Source organism: Fusarium subglutinans (genome assembly GCF_013396075.1).
Source record: "Fusarium subglutinans strain NRRL 66333 chromosome Unknown NRRL66333_c0000421, whole genome shotgun sequence".
Classification (NCBI taxonomy): domain Eukaryota; kingdom Fungi; phylum Ascomycota; class Sordariomycetes; order Hypocreales; family Nectriaceae; genus Fusarium; species Fusarium subglutinans.
Genome location: NW_023502484.1, coordinates 1 through 16637, shown reverse-complemented (window position 1 = coordinate 16637; position 16637 = coordinate 1). Strand labels below are relative to the sequence as shown.

Genomic DNA, 16637 nt, shown 5'->3' with positions numbered 1-16637 from the left:
TTAAAGCTATTTATACCTGCTTTAAAGCCTTTTATTTAGAAAATTAAAAGGTTATAGACCCTTAATTCCCTTAATTACTTACTATATAAAAAATATCCTCTTTACCTAAAGAAATTAATAGTATTTCTATAGCCTTCTATATAAAATAGGCAAGGCTATATAGCTATTTTATTACTAAGCTATCTTAATATTTAATAAAAGAAGTTAAGCAAATTAGCTATAAACTAATTAAATAGTAAAAGTAATATAAATATACCTATCCTAGGTTATTAAAATAGCTTATAATATCTTATATATACTTACTAAATTAGCTAGAGTAAAAAGGTTATTTAGTTAGGCTAAAATAATATTATTAGATTAATATTATAGCCTAAATCTAAAGGTAATAGAGGTAATATAATACTTAGGAAGCTAGTTATAGAAAATAGGTAGGGCTATTCCCTGCAGCTATCTGACTAATATTATATAAGTTAGCTTGTTTAATTTAAGCCTGACCTTTAAAATATAACCTAATTTAATTCACCCCCCCCCCAAGTCAAGCCCCTAAAAAAGCCGGCTTGACTTGAGTTGTTACGACCGTTGCCTGACAGTTCCGTCACGAGGATATTATTTCTGAAAATGGTTAGTACTTTATGCTTAACTTGACCATTTTCCCAATAGCGTATTGAACTATTGGCAATAGCCTCATGCAAGCGATGACTTAGCGCCAGTCTACTGCAGGTTCAAAGAAGAGCCAACAATGACAGCTTACGAATTGGAAAGGGGGCGCCTGGCCCTGAATAATTTTCTGAATCAGACTTGCCTCTTGCATCATCTCAATAGTTACGTTCTTTATACTGGCACTGCGATATCTGCAGTCGTATTCACTCGTTTTCACAATCGCGACATGATGATTCGCGTTTCTTTACTCAACCTAGCAGCCATTGCTACGCTGCTCCTCGGTGCAGAAGCCGGTCCCTGTAAACCAGGGACGACCGCTGCGACAAGCCTTGCCGAGACCACTTCGTCGCTCGCTGCTGAGACTACGGCTACATCAATTGATACGACTGCTGTTACGACCGTGGCGGATATTACTACTACAACTGAGGCTGAGTCTACTACGACTACTGCAGCGGCAGTCTGTGTCGAAACCCAGCTGTTTGTCAACCCAAACTTTGACGACATTCCCGACGAAATCACGCCTTGGTCCAGCAACGCCGCCCTCACCCAAAACCAGCCCCAATCCGGCACTAACGCACTGTACGTTGATTCAGAAAACGCATCTTTATCGCTCACCTACTAACACAAGACGAACCAGTTCCGCAACCTTCGCAAACGGCGAACCCGATTACTACTTCAAGCAGACTCTACAAAATCTGAGTGGCAAATACCGATTCTCTTACTACTACCGTGTCGTCAGCATCAGCGACAATGCCGATTACACTTGCAACGTTCAGCTCTCGGCTGGATCTGTAAGCGAATATGGCGCCATGTATGACATCGTCGGTGGCTGGAGGACAGACAGCGTCATCTTGGATCTGGGTGATGATACTATCGCACAGGCTGATGTGCAGCTTGGCTTGACCTGTCTTGGAGAATTCAGAGGAATTGAGGTTGACATTGATACTCTTGCGTTTACGCGAGTTTGTGGTGCCGCTTAGGAGTTTGCGAGATTAGAACAGCTTTAGGGGTCCTTGGGCGTTGAGGCTGAAATTTTAATATATTTGAAGTTTATCGCCTTTTTTTTAGATTCATCATAATGTAATCAACATAGGTAGCCAGCGTACTTCCTTCTACAAGTTGACCATTTGTCTTTCGGAGATTTATACTTGGAAAACTCATGTCGAGGACTACAGCACCCCAGGATGATATGTCCCGAGCAATATGACCTATCTGACAGCTGATGCTTAGATCACAACCTTTAATACACTATAAATTCTTCAAAAACCATTACCCCCACTGGCATAAGGCTCCGGCTTGATCAATCGATCAGTGTAATGCGGCTATGTCAGTATTATTCTTCTCGCCGGACCCCACCGCTGATGCTCCCATCACGCGCCTCACACACAGCTACAAAAACGTCATGATACCTCTTCAATAATAATCACACATTGAAGGCCAAAAAGCCCGTGGTATGCGGCAGATCTGATCTACTGAGCATTAGCGAAATGCCAAAGGCGGGAGGGCTTGTCAATAGCGGAATGAAGAACCCGGAACCCCTGATTAAAGTGTTGGTTCTGTTGACTTTATTTGGCAAAGTGGACTACATGGGCGTTGCTGACAGGTCCGTTACATGCACACTACCTCCGAAAGTGACTAGCTGTAGTGAACTATTGGCAATAGCCTCCTGCCAAGCCGTTATGTAGCGCTAGGTACGGATTACAGCTGCGGAAATGAGCTGATGACTACTCCGTAGACAGCTGGATCTACAGGAGATAAATAGACAGCAAATGCCGTTGCTCAAATTGCTTCTCGATTCACATTCTCTCAACCCACGCTGCAACCCCTGCAGTCCCTTCCACTCGTTTAAAGATTTATTTTCCGTTACTTGCGCCAAAATGGTGCGTTTTAACCTTTTCAACGTCGCGGTGATCGCCGCGTTCCAAGCTGGAGCCGAAGCCGGCCTTTGTCGACCTTCGACGACGGCCGTGACAAGCGCTGCCGTCACTACCACTGCCCTTGCTGCAACCACCACCACTGCTGTGCCAGGCTGCGTCGAAACCCAATTGCTTGTTAACCCAGGCTTTGATGATTCAACCACCGGCATTACACCCTGGACTGGCAGCGTCTTCATAATTACGCGAGGATCTCAAGCTGGCACCCAGGCTCTGTACGACCGTCTACCTCACACTTTTCGCTCTATCGTACTAACATATTGTGCACCAGGGCCAATATCTGGAACAACGGTCAGAGCAACAACAGAGGCAACGTGAAACAGACCCTGACGAATCTGAACGGCAACTACGAATTCTCCTACTATTACCAGGTCGCTGTTACCAGGATTGGTCCCTCCTCTAGATGTAGTCTCCAGGTCAAGATCGGGGATGATACGACTGTTCCCCTCAGTATCGACTTAATCGTTGGTGATTGGACGTCAGGTAGCGTGTCTTGGTCTAGTGCAGGCGAGAGTGTCGCGCAGGCGGATGTAGAACTCTCCATAACCTGTACTGGAGACTACGACAGAATTCAAATCAACCTCGACAGCTTTGCCTTCACGAGAGTTTGCAGCGCCTAGGGCTTTCTGCAAACTATTGGGACATGACTTTAGGGATTCAAAGACTCCCAAGACTTAACTTCTCATGTTTTATACTTAGACAATATTATTAGATCCGACATATCATAATCAGAAAGGAATTCACCGCGGTAGATCCAGACCGTGACGACTTGGTCCAGTTGATTGAAGGGCATAACGAAGATGGAGTATCTATGGAGATCCGTTTCGCATTCATTGACATATTGGCACTTGCTACAAAGACTGCATCTCTTTCAGATTCAATTTGATCTGGTGGCTATGTATGATATGAGACATGCAATACTTGGTAGGTAGAACTTGTCTTGGTCCCTAGATCCCGAACCATACCCTCCAACAGTGCATACTTCACATTAGCCAAGCCAGCCAATCTACTTGTTACTCTTGGAAGACCAGATGGGAGTAGCGCCACCGTTCTTGTACAAAACAAGATTTCCGTCATCCTGGACAGAGACAAAGGTCTTGTTGTCGCCGCTGGGGGCAGCAGTGTTGGTGTGCCAAGTGGCCTTACCATTCTTGTCGCTGCAACACATGAGTCAACAACCTGACAACAAGAAGGCAATAGAGAAGAACTGGACTTACTAGATGCAAAAGTTACCATCACCCTGCATGATGGCGCCCTTTGCGTTGCTGATCTGCTGGTCGGTGCTCTGCCAGGCGCAGCGGTTGTTGTAGTAGATGGCGAGCTTGCCGTCGTCTTGCATGCGGAGCTCGACGGAGCGATCTTTGCTGAAGATGCTCATACCGACCATGAGCCAGTCACCGTTCTCGAGAGTGCCGTAACCCATTGTGAGTGATTTGTGTTGGGGAGTTGTTTAAGAAAGGTTTGATGGGTGAAGATGTGATGATTTGAGTTGAGAGTCTATGTTCAGGATGAGCGGGAGTGAGAGCCTCTTATAGAAAAGGAGCCTTTGGGGGGACATTGGAAGATTGAGAGTACCTTGTAAATCAGCCTACGCGTACAGCTGTTCTACTGTCTCACAATCGACATCCACAGATCATCCCCGATGTCCAATTATCTTCAAAATGAAGGTCTCGTGTCACTGTGCATCATGTAGATGTACGTTTCCGTCACATTCTGTAGGCTACTGGCATGATCATCTCCTCTCCGGGCCATCGGCACATCAAATCCCAAGCACTCACTGAGACACGGTACGACGATGATCTAGCGGTAAGTGAATCTTTTGTGTTATTCTCTGAGAGAAGAGGAATCGTATGCATCTTGCCATTGGTGGACTGCTGATCTGGCTGTCGGCCGGGGTTACACAATCGCTTCGAATAGTCCGGGGAAGACTTTGCTAGGCCATGCCTCTTCTCTCACATGTGTAGGTCCCTGTAACAGTCATCCAGATATTTTACCAGCCAATCACATTATTGAGCAAACTTCTTCTAGTTGAATGAAACGTGAATACGAAAGACTAGGCTGGGGTGAGGAAAGATATCATTTTCTCTCCCGATAGCAAGTCGACGGGGAAGCGGGGTTTGAAGAGATCTCAATTGTGACAGGTTCCACTGTACCTGGTTACACGGTCTGTATGTCTCACCTAAAAGAGCAGCGGCCCGCCCGAACCCCTCTCTTCTGTCTGAGATTCAGCCCGCCACAGAATTTCCCGTGTCTCAGTACTCGGCCTCTTATGGATAAGAGAACAACGACGTCATTCGTTGCATCCAGGGTTGGCCGTTGGTCGCCCAGGAACCATAATCTCTGCTCCAACATCCTAATGTTCCACTTGCTACTTGAACTTGATTACTTGAATTATGTGTGGAACAGTACGGAGCAGCAAATACCTCTCTCAGAAGTCAGTCTTCTGATTCTTGGGCTTTACATCTAATTCCCAAGTTCGAGCTGGGCACGGCGGGGTAATGAGACATGCAGGACAAACAAGGGGCCGCCAACGCGTCTGTGAGGCGCAACGGCCGGGTACCTGTTACTTATGACAAAAAGACCTGTCGGTCTGCCTAAGAGTGAGTTGTCGGATGGTCGGAGTAGAGCACCGTGCCGCTCCATCTTGCAGCCGCAGATCTGTCTTTTTAGTCTCGATGCATATTGCGGTGTAGATTGCCGCCGCCACTGACAGCATATCACCTGGATATCCGGGTATTGGCGGCGCTAGGAGACACGGTTCGTGCTTAGCATGTGAAATTGTCTTTCTCTGTATTGCTTGATGCCCTAGATGCCATATTTGGGCTTGTATCAAAGCCGCTGGCAGCCGAGTGATATGGGATTGAGGCTGCAGGCATTGTTCGCGTATTCACACTTCAGAGGATTATCTGTCTTCTTCCTTTGATCCAAAGTTCAGGAAACACCAGTGACTGTTTCAGCGGTGTGCAACATTCTCACAGCTGCTCGAGGTCAAGTTTCACAAAACCCCGCGACGGACGCCTGGGTGCTCTGAGACAAACAGGGGGAAGAATGCTCTTGATTCATCAATTTTAGCCTTCCACCGGCTTCCAACTGTTTCCCTGCTGCGCACTCGCTACCACGATAGGTTGTTAGACATGTGATGCGTTTGGTTCATTGCATTTCTCAGCAGAAGAACGCCAGACAAGTCACGTGGCCCAAACTCCGTTCTTTCAGAATGAAAAGTCATCAGTCGAACCATTAATGAACCTACTGTCGCATATATAGCCACTGAACCCTTACAAAGTTTAAACCCTGACGTAATCGAAAAGCCCATTGATTGTGTTAGGTAGCTGGTATACTGCCTTGGGGAGGAAAGAATACTCAGAACTTTAATAATAAATAATATTAAGACTTAGGTAACTTGGGATAAATTTAGGGTAACTTTACTAAACTTAGGATATCTTTTGCTAAGTTTATTTTTGATATACTCTTACTAGGCCTGAGTTTTCTTGCCCCCTGAGGACTGCCTGAACTGATTTGATAAGAGTTGCATTTTGAGTTGATAGACCCCACTGCTGATGCTCACATCACGCGGCTTAACACGCTTTAAGTTCAAAGACTGGCTTTTGCTATAAAGTTCACCTATGAAGTGACTAGTAGGAGAAAGCTTTTTTATTTAAATTTCTGAATACACGCAGCATGGAGTTTAAATATTCGCGCTGGTCCTTTATGTACATAAGTGGCTTTACCCCCGAACAGTCGCCCAAACATGTTGTTGGACATAACACCGTATGACAAAGGACGAAGGAAGACGGCACGAAGCTACACAAGATGTTGAAACGCTGGCTATGTACTCTCTTTAGCTGTTGCAGCAAAGGTATGTCTCCAGACTGTTCAGGTAAGACTCAGAACCGCTTCCTGCTATTGCTCCTAACTCGAATGGAAGAGGAGACGGAAAGCATTCATCCCACGAGAACGAATGAGGTCAACAACCCAATGAGTATGGAGATGCGCAAGACGGAAACCGCCAAGAGCTCAACGAATTCGCTAGTCCAGCAAACGACTTCAGACAACCATCAAACGAAAAAGGCTAAATCTGAAGTGGATGGCTTAGTTACACCAAAGACCCTGGCGGCATCGGAGGAGCTACATACCGACGGGTCAGTCACTATTACACAGGACAGATTCAAGAGCTCAACGGGGTTATTTACACAACTAACAACTTCTCACAACTATCAAACGACGAAGATTGAACTTGAACCTGAGCGGTCAGTAACACCTAAGAACCTGTACCCATCGGAAAATCCACACAGATATGGTCCAGTAGACGCCATAAAAGAGAAGGTCGAGAAGCCATCGACTGCATCAAAATTAGCCTCCCTTCCAGACGAGATTATCTTAAACATCCTTCGCCAAATATATGAAGGCGCTGACCAACATTCTCGGTTTGCATTCTTTGTCCTTCGGCAGGTAACCCGGCAATTCAGACGTCTGACTCAAGATAAGATGTTTCTATCACATTCTTTTTCAGACAGAGATTGCTGTGCATGGTGTGTCGGCTACCAGACTGACTCTACTAGATTGAAGCATAGTACCTGGGTATTCAGAAAAGCCCATTGCTTCGAGCGCAAGATAAGATACGAAGACACAACAGGACTCGCAAATCTTGTCAGAAAGGACAAGATCTGCGAAGAATGCCAACTGGAAGTCGACAAAAGACAGAGAGATGGTGTTTCATTAACGTGCAAGTTTGCCGCCCGAGACAACCGAGATTGGGTATACTGCTACAAGTGCTTTGTTGAACATCCATCTTCATGTTTTTCCCGCGAAGAATTACAAAAGGAATCAAAACGAGCATGCATTGCCAAAACAGGTTATGTTCGTCTTTGCGAACATAAGGTCCTGTTTTATGATGACATAGAATCCCAGACTACGCGAGCCGGTGGGTTCATCGAGATTGAAAACTGCACACATCTGAGCCACTTGGAAAACGATCTCCCTCATAACGAAATCCCCAATGCCAAGATATCTGGCTGTCATGGTGGCAAACTTAGTCTGTCGTTGTCATTAACTGTCGTCTCAGCCGAGAGATGCCAGAATCTTGTGACAAGCCAGACTAGCAGCGTAGCAGCCGACCAAGTACTGGAGGCTATTCAGTCCGTTCGCCGGCATGGAGCGCAATGCATTGTCCCAGAGCGCAGCACGAAAGCTCTTCTTGAAATGGACGCTTTCATCACGCCAGACAACCCTGTAACAGAAGAGAGGATGTGGACACCCATCAGGAAATGGCCCAAAGGCGTCGAGCCCAAGGACTGCAACGACTGGGAGAACCATACTAACGGGCTGTCGGTGTTTTGTGAGCCTCGCCACTACGGACCCGATAAATCGATCACTCGTCTTTGCTTTCTGTATGAGACAAAGATATGTGTCAGAAACTCGGATTGGTATGGACCAAGCCACGACTGGTACCATGCGATCAGCCCAGAATCATATACCTATTCTGGAACTTCAGGCGTTCCTGGAACGTGCTCTAATCCTTCCTGCCGAAACCACTACCCATTTACAACAAGTTCAAAGCGCCATAGAGTGAGTGTGTGGAGAGATAGGTTTTCAGGACAACGAACATGGCGCTGAGACAGATAGTGTAGGTTCAGACGTTGTATATAGCAGTTTTAGCTGACAACGGTGAGGGTGTTGACTATAGCCCTTGTTATGTGGAAGCGTGGGTTTTTATACAGTCAATACAAGGATAAAAATGACCAATTGTACTTGGACTCCATAGCTAAAGAGAAGATCTGTAATCTTATGCTCTATAAACCGATAGACCGTATTTCCCAACTTACAAAAGCTTGCTTCAAGTCCCATTTCTTAAGTATCTTGTGAAGTGTTGCGGGTAGAGCTGTCGGTGTTACTCCCGGGCCATTAAAGATAAAGTAAGCGGAAAGTAGCGAATAAAGCAGTTTGTATCAATGAAAAGAGAAAGTATGGGCAGCATTTTAGAAGGTTAAGCGTTATCAAGTGCGCTACACGTAACAAGGCAATTAAAGCTGTGGGTATATTTATTCTATTTTATTATTATTATATATGTATATAGCTATCTTAATTACAACATTTAAATAATATTTAATTATAATTAGAAATATATTAATTTAACTTTATTTGGTACTTTTCTTTCCTTTTCTTTTACTTAAATATTTAAGAAGGTCCACCTTTACTTAGCACTATGCTCTATAACAATGGGAATCTGACATTGAACATATACCTGTACTTAAGATAACTACGCTGGGCAATTTTCAAGGCGGGCGGATCATTGGCTGATGGAATGTGAAGGGCACACGTGATATACCTGTAGAGGTTGAAACACAGCCCCGCTTCTGCCTGAACTCAGCATCAACCTGCTATATCCAACATACTGTATCTTCTTTGAGCATACCATTAGTCTTCAGCAGTATTAAGGCCTTCTGCTGGCATAGCAAAATGTCCCTACTTCAGTCCCAGGGCTCCAACCCGACAGCACAGTCTCCTGAGAATTCTAGCGTCAACCCCTTTCAGCTGTCACGGAGCTTGAGGACTACATTCCCAGTGCGGCCGGGTTCTGTCCATTTCTGCCCTTATTGTTCGGTCCAAGAACTCGATCCATCGATTCATGTGAGAAGCGACAGTGATCTACCTGATGCTGCGGTTATCAAATATCGAGGCTCAAGGTGAATTCAAGGAGCTTTCAATGGCTGCGCCCTTTTTCAGGAATTTATAGCTATCCTCGTGCGGCAGCTGATTACACGTGGATATGATGAGCACAACTCTACCTTTCTTATCGACCCAGAACGATGGATCTGTCAGCTCCGTTCATGCAATTCCTATTACTCTGATAGGCTTCAACGCGTTCAAGTAATTTGGGAGAGTTCAAAAGACCAGGGATCTCCAGTAAACCCACATCATATAGAAGGGCCAGGTTCTTTGTATTGGCTTACTGCAGAAGAAAGTATGTAGGCTATAGTGACAACGGGTTACTTGTGGGACTAACAACTGCCTAGATGACCCTGCTGTGGAGACCGTTGGACCCCGTCCTTTTAGGCCATCGTTTTCGTCGGAAGAATCTAGGCAGTGAGTGATGTCTCGTCTGAAGACCTGCGAGACTTCGCATTACAAATGCCGGCCTCATGGATCCAATTTTACGCCATCGAGACTCCTAAGTCTTTCTCAGTGCCAGGACGGTAGCCTTTCCGTAAGACTGCAGGACATGCTGAAAGCACAGCACCTTGCGGGGGCGAGCCTGTACACAGCTCTGACATACTGCTGGGGTGGTCATCAAGAACTTCAGCTGAACGCTAATACCACAGCTGCCTTAATGAAAGGTCTGCCCGTATCCGGACTACCTCGGAAGTTACAAGATGCTGTTTTAGCGACCCAAAATCTAGGACTCAAGTTTATCTGGATCGACTGTCTCTGCATCTATCAAGACAATCCTCAAGATATTGCGTTAGAGATTGCGCAGATGTCTAAGATCTACATGTATTCATTCATTACCATACCGGCTGCGAGAGCTAAGCACAGCAATGAAGGCTTCCTTCACGATATCTCCGTACCCCCCATCTCCGAGACATCCTTCAGACTACTGTTCGCCTGCCCTGACAAAAAGCTTGGGTCGGTGATACTTTCTAAGGGCCTCGCGAATTCTCCTATCGGCGATCGAGCCTGGACACTCCAGGAGTATATCCTATCTCGTCGAGTGCTTCAATACACCAATGCTGGCCTACACTGGACATGTCGGGAAGCCGTGGAGTTTCGACAAGATGATGCATGTCTCGCATTGGATTATCTTGGGCCGTTTAAGGACTCACACCGCATGTTCCAAGGGTTTTACGAGAGCAATAAAGGCTGCAGAAACTGGATGAACATCGTCGAGGTATACACCAAGCGGGAGCTGACGTATGCTCTTGATAAACTACCAGCAATTTCGGGGGTAGCTGAGACCTGGGCACAGGCCCTCGATGATTCTTACCTGGCCGGGATATGGCTCTCGCATCTTCCTGAAGCACTTCTATGGACATCAGCACAGCCGCAAAGTCAGTCGAAACAACCTGCAGAATATGTTGCACCTACCTGGTCGTGGGCCAGGCTGGTTGTGCAAGTCGATTGGTTTGACAGCACACCGACGACGATTGACCCACGAGTAGTGGGTCTGCGGTACAACCACCCCAATATATCCAGAAGCTCAATATGGGAGAGTTTCATCTGGGTCGTTGGTAGTTCATGGGTGCTTACAAAAGGCGAGCCTTATTCCATCTATCGAGAGATCATTACTAGTACAGTCCGAGAGTCTGACTAATGAGACGCTGGACCTTGATTTCGCGACTGTAATGCTTGATTTTGGGATCGATGTGTTGGAGGACAGAATTCGGGGTGGCACTGTCTATTGCCTTAAAATCTGTCTCTTCGACGAGGACTCCAGAAGTGGTCCTTCGGGGCTTATACTTGTTACACAAGACGAGAAAACGTTTCGTAGGGTTGGGGTGTTTAACTTTGAGCCTCTGGAACTAAGGGAACCTCAAGCCCATGGGGACTATGTTGACCTATTCCAGCAGTATCAAGATATGCTCAATATTCAGCAGCGGGCTTTTTGCAACAGCAATCCGCGGACGATTACGATAGTTTAGTGTAAGAATAATGGTTCTACTAAAACTCTAATAATAATAGAAATTAAAATTAATTATTACTAAGAAGCTCAATAAGCCACAGGCATGAAAGATAAAAAATACAGCTTCTGTGCTGGTTCTATTCCTCGTTCCTAATGAAACTGATAGCCCTAAGAAGCCGGATGAACGTTCTTTCACAATATAAAGGCCGCAGGCAATGACCATAGATCTAATGTATCATTTATAGCAAAGTTTCTCTTTACAGAACAATGCACTTTGTAAGATATACAAGCATAATGTTTAATTAACAACTCACTTAACTGGCTAAGCGATGAAGTCCCCTCTAGCCCAAACGAACCTTCTTACTGTTGGGAAGTCTCTCATATGGGATCATTTCATCAACAAACGCCTTTGCCTTCCCATCATTAGCCCAATCCCAGTTATCCATGTAGCTAGAAGATAGAAATCAGGATCAACTCGGTTTGAGGTTTTACAATCAACTTACGACATTAAAGCGAAGAGAGCATATGATTCAGCCGTAAAAGTGGCTTTGCTCGGGCCAGAATTTCCTGCGTTAGCGCCCTCGTGAGAGCGCGCCAAGTTGGAAACCCACATAAAGTGGTCTGTTGTAACTCTATGGTTAGCAGCTATCATTCTGCGCAATAAGAAGATAAAGTATAGAGAAGAACTCACATGTAAGATATCTCTTGAGGTCCTTGAGAGACGCGTCAGTGGTGCGTTTGCCATCGGGCTTTTGCCAGACGAGAGCTCCCTCCTTTCCGACAGCTTGTTGATCAGGGACTGCACAGGTAAGACGTTAGCATCCCAGCAACCGAAAGAATATCATTCATAGTATACATACTATTGCGGTTCTCGGTTCCACCATTTCCATCACCGCCAAACCAATGGGCAAGCTCATGGACCATGACTCGAGAAAGGCTAGTAGCAGAGTACGTATCCAACATATCGTCTTTCTGAACGCTGTCTTTAGCATCAACAGCGGATCTTGTACCAGCCACCGGGTCTTGGAATGATGGCGGACAAAAGATGATGAAGTCGTTGCGGGTAAGCGTGACGGCGAACACGCCTGGTCTGCAGAGTCCTGTGTTGGATTGCTTGACGCCATTTACGAGGTACCTTTTCTTGTAGACCCAAGCTCCGGCTTTTGAATCTCCCATCTCCTTGGGTCTGGACTCGCGAAGCGGCCTTCCTGCTGGATCGTGAGGATCCTTGTCGTCTCTTCCGACCCAGACGAATTTGCTTTCGTCGCACAGAAGAAGAGGCTTGAGTCCGCCGTAGCCATTGGCTGGAATCATCTCATCGTTGTGAAGGGTCTTGACCATACGATCATAAACATCTTCCAATCAATCAGTAAAGACACATATAATTTTGTAGCGTCGACTTACACCTAACGTTCGAGTAATGCTCCTCAGCAGGATCATGGCCATCTTTATTCGGCACAAAGCCAAACATGTTAGTCGCAGCCCTTGCGATACGGTCCCAGTTGGTTCGCATGTTTGATACAAAGTCTGGACGCGCGCCTTTGAGCTTCTCAAGGTCCTCTTGAGCTTTGACTGCTAGAACTTCTGCATCGCTGTACGCCTTGTCAAAGGCACCTTTGCGTTCGGGTGTTTGGCAAGAGTCATCAAGATCCCAGACGTTCATGTCTGCGGCTAAGCCAAGCCCAGCGAGGGCTACGATAGGCAAGAAGACCTTCATGTTGATGGATGAATAGGCCAGTGACAAACAGTAGATAAGAGTAGAGGAGAATGTCAGGCCCAGGAAAGGATAAATAGAGGAAGTACTCAATACTAGAGATATAAGACCTCAAGGTTATGTTTTAGTGCCCGAGGTTAACAAATAAAGAAGGGTCGTATTATTCTATACTCTTGGGTAGGGGAGTGACTTTACGACAAGTCACAGGGATATCAAAATATTCTCTATTAAGCAATAGCTCCGTCTAAGCCTTGCGAAAGGCACAGACAATCCTTTAATGTCACTGTAATCAATTCTCACTCTGACCTAAGAAACCCTTTCAACTCGAGATTCCCGTATCGGTCCTACTGAGCGCTTAATCCATAGCACGGAGATTTCCGTAGGCAGATCCAGCGTTACAGATAGATATGGATCCGTAGGGCTATGCCGAGGCTGTGCGGCTCGGGCCTAGATCTGTTTGATTGGCCTTGTTACGGCTTGTCATCATCTCTGCAGTCTCTGATTGGCCCGTCTATCAGGAATGCCTTGAAATACTCCATTGGATTATTCTTAGAGCTAACGTTTGACGCTAAGACGAGCACTGTTGAAGAAAAGCTTACTTTTAATTTTAACATGTAAGCACGCTCATGCATCCAAATCCTTCTGCACGGAATCCCGCTGTGGGCGGGAGATAAACTCCCGTGATGAAGACGATTTCACTATCAAGTGGAATTGAGATGCCTGAATGGGTTGTACTTCCGAGATAAGCGCCACAATTGGTGCATAGTGCTCCGTCGGCTGTGCAGATCCTGCGGCTTACTTATTTGCCCTGCCTTGAGCTTGGATAATTTTGGATGAGGCAATCTAGCTAATGCAAGGGGAGATCCCATCCACCAATAATTACAATACGAACACATCTTCTAAGCCATCTATTCCGAGTTCTATATATCATAATACTCAGACTCTGGCTGCCGAAGGATATCAGATTTGACTTGGCAACGATCACTTCACCTCTCTATCCTTTAGGCCGTCCTTGGTCCATTTCCTACTTCTCTTTCGTTGCAAATACACTCGCCATCATGACGGTGCCTTGGAAGGTCAGCGCTATTGCAGCATTATGGCTAGGTGCTACGGCTGTTGGCGCAAGCCTTGAACAAGAAAACTCCTCTGGGGCAGCCGTGTTCACTCACCCAGTCTATCCCAGAGTATTTGTCGCAAGACAAGAACAAGAAATCCCAGCTGATGACCGGAATCCTCCTCCTATCGTCCCCAATCCTCAGCCAAATCAACCCGCAGGCCCAAACACGCCAGTCCCTGCTCCTGAGCCAGAAACAACAGCTGAGCCTAATAACCCTCCCCCTCCAGCTACGACAACAGCGGCACCTGCGCCGCAAGAGCCAGAGATTACCACGGCGCCAGGTAACCCTCCTGCTCCAGTTACGACCCAGAAGCCTGATGAACCAGAGGATCCAAAGACCACTGATGTCGCTCCTGTACCAGTACCAGTTCCAGTTCCCAACAAACCTGATGATCCTAAGAAACCTGATGACCCGAAGAAGCCGGATGATCCTAAAAACCCTGACGATCCGGAAAAGCCTGATGATCCCAAGAAGCCCGACGACCCCAAGATTCCTGACGCCCCCAAGATTCCGGATGTACCCAAGGTTCCTGACACTCCGGACGATCCCAGGAAACCGGACAATCCTCAAGACCCCAAAGACCCTGAGAACCCTGACGATCCTAAGAATCCTGGTGAGCCTAAAGACCCGAAGGATCCTGAGAACCCAGACCCCAAAGATCCAGAGAATCCTGATCCAAAAGACCCTGAAGATCCTCAAAATCCCAATGAACCTGATGATTGTGAGAAAAAGGATCCAGCGCCGTGCACAAAGACTGTCTCTTTCTACTCCGAGAGCGAAACATATACCAGGCAAGTCTATATCCCCAGCTCTCTTCCTTAGTCCCAATTCTGACAGAGAACCATAGTACTGTCTACGTAACATGCCCTGCTCCGATCGACTGCCCCGCCAAACAGACCCCCACCGTCACCACCAGCATTTTCCCTGAGGAGTCAGTCCTCTTCGGCGAAGTACCAGCCGACAACGAAGCCATTCCTACAATGGAAGCGGTCGAAGACGATACTTCTCGGTACTTCCAGCAGGTCTTTGACGATGAGAATATTTCTATCAACGACGCTCAACACCCGGATGTTCAATGCCAACAACAGAGTAGCGATGACGTTCCTCGCGACTGTTTCATGTCGATTTACTCCAAGTTCTGCGCCGACGTCAATGGCCATGAGGGCGATGAGCTTAGCAAGAATCTCACTGAAGCCGACGCTGAGGGTGGATCTCAAGAGAAGCGTGCGTCGCTTAACATGAGAAGACATATGCTTCGGGAACGAGCTGAGTCTTGCGAGGGCTGGGTGTTCGAATATGATTGGAGTGGTGCTAAGGGAGATTGCCAAATTCCTTGCGGTGATTCGATGTACGCTTTTGGCGATGAGTGCTTTGACTCTGAGAACAGCTTTCTCGAGGGTACCATTGATGTAGGATGCGGCACCTACAAGTACACCGCCATGCCTACCACGTCAACGACAGCACCACCATTTCACTTGACCGGTCTCCCAACGCTGACCGACGTTCCGGGACCTATCTCTACTCCCGATGGTAGTTCATGCGCCGAGACAGCGACTAACACACAGTGTGCTCAGGGCGGCGGTGGCAGAGGCCAAGCTTGCGTCGAGAACACATACTGCGCATCGTGGGTCTCAACCAAGCCCACCGAAGCTCCCGCACCACCAGAGGATAAGATCACGCCGTTGGAACTGGGGCCAGTGTTTTGTAAGAACAGGGGCGGTGATCACAAGGACGTCAGCCCAGGCGCCGTGAAGTCTTTAGCAGGTGCGTACTGCGAAACCAACTTGCCTGCTGACATGAAGTCCGACAGCCCTGCCACTGGTATTACAAAGAGCGATTTGTATTACTATGAGGTATCCTGGGTTGAGGGATGCAAGACGACTGTGGAGTCGCAAGATCCGTATACACCACTTGGAAAGGATGGTCCGCTTTGCAAAGACTTGTTTGTCAAGGCATATACAGGCTGTAAGTAATATTCCCCTCATATCTTACTGATTTTATGCTGATTCTTTGGTTTGTAGGTGATAATGGCGGTATTGGAGGATACATTGATGCGGGCTGTGTACGATATATGCTCCTGGGAGCTCAGTAGCAGCTTTCTGGCTATTCATTTCAGTGGCTATGATCTCTATATCAAAGAAGTAATAAAGTTCTACTCTAAATGATGACAATGCTTTTCTCTGCCCATTCCTCCGCTATAAGATACCCAGTATCCTCCTCCTCATACTCATCAGCTGAACTTTGTGCTTCAAAGGACCCTATTCTGTGATACTCGCCCTCTTTCTCCGCCAGATACACCATTAATCCGTACAGGTTTTTAATTTTACTGCAAGCTTTATACAGGAGTAAGGTTATAGGTAGTTTAAAGAGGGTTTAGCCTTTAGTATATAAAGGTAAAGAATACTAATAAATATATATAGGTAAGATATATATTACCCTTATTATTACCTAGGATTTTAATTTTAATTAAAAAGTTAATATTTTAATAATTAACTTTAAAAGTATATAAATAAAGAGCTATTACTTTTTTATAGAAATAATTAAGCTTAAAGTATATAGAATATATATAAGGTAAAATACCTAATAAAAGTAAG

General features: G+C 46.2%; 7 protein-coding genes across 7 annotated transcripts; 5 read left to right on the top strand and 2 right to left on the bottom strand.

The window, feature by feature from the left end:
* Window positions 1-886: 886 nt before the first annotated feature.
* Window positions 887-1640, top strand: FSUBG_13899 (uncharacterized protein; the record flags this gene model as incomplete). The annotated part of the gene is made up of 2 exons (XM_036678837.1): window positions 887-1239; window positions 1298-1640. 2 exons carry the CDS (start codon window positions 887-889, stop codon window positions 1638-1640), a joined length of 696 nt encoding a protein of 231 aa, XP_036530644.1.
* Window positions 1641-2537: 897 nt separating this feature from the next.
* On the top strand, window positions 2538-3214 carry FSUBG_13898 (uncharacterized protein; the record flags this gene model as incomplete). The annotated part of the gene is made up of 2 exons (XM_036678836.1): window positions 2538-2809; window positions 2866-3214. The coding sequence occupies 2 exons, from the start codon at window positions 2538-2540 to the stop codon at window positions 3212-3214; spliced, it is 621 nt and encodes a 206-aa protein (XP_036530643.1).
* A 386-nt stretch (window positions 3215-3600) lies between these two features.
* On the bottom strand, window positions 3601-4017 carry FSUBG_13897 (mannose-specific lectin; the record flags this gene model as incomplete). Its single annotated transcript, XM_036678835.1, has 2 exons — window positions 3601-3751; window positions 3812-4017. 2 exons carry the CDS (start codon window positions 4015-4017, stop codon window positions 3601-3603), a joined length of 357 nt encoding a protein of 118 aa, XP_036530642.1.
* A 2387-nt stretch (window positions 4018-6404) lies between these two features.
* Window positions 6405-8107, top strand: FSUBG_13896 (uncharacterized protein; the record flags this gene model as incomplete). Its single annotated transcript, XM_036678834.1, has 4 exons — window positions 6405-6450; window positions 6520-7043; window positions 7161-8017; window positions 8086-8107. 4 exons carry the CDS (start codon window positions 6405-6407, stop codon window positions 8105-8107), a joined length of 1449 nt encoding a protein of 482 aa, XP_036530641.1.
* A 1706-nt stretch (window positions 8108-9813) lies between these two features.
* FSUBG_13895 (het-domain protein) lies at window positions 9814-10902 on the top strand (the record flags this gene model as incomplete). Its single annotated transcript, XM_036678833.1, has 1 exon — window positions 9814-10902. One exon carries the CDS (start codon window positions 9814-9816, stop codon window positions 10900-10902), a length of 1089 nt encoding a protein of 362 aa, XP_036530640.1.
* Window positions 10903-11552: 650 nt separating this feature from the next.
* Window positions 11553-12928, bottom strand: FSUBG_13894 (uncharacterized protein; the record flags this gene model as incomplete). Its single annotated transcript, XM_036678832.1, has 5 exons — window positions 11553-11661; window positions 11715-11832; window positions 11903-12010; window positions 12072-12566; window positions 12616-12928. The coding sequence occupies 5 exons, from the start codon at window positions 12926-12928 to the stop codon at window positions 11553-11555; spliced, it is 1143 nt and encodes a 380-aa protein (XP_036530639.1).
* Window positions 12929-13983: 1055 nt separating this feature from the next.
* On the top strand, window positions 13984-16135 carry FSUBG_13893 (fc receptor; the record flags this gene model as incomplete). Its single annotated transcript, XM_036678831.1, has 3 exons — window positions 13984-14764; window positions 14866-16008; window positions 16065-16135. 3 exons carry the CDS (start codon window positions 13984-13986, stop codon window positions 16133-16135), a joined length of 1995 nt encoding a protein of 664 aa, XP_036530638.1.
* Window positions 16136-16637: the final 502 nt, after the last annotated feature.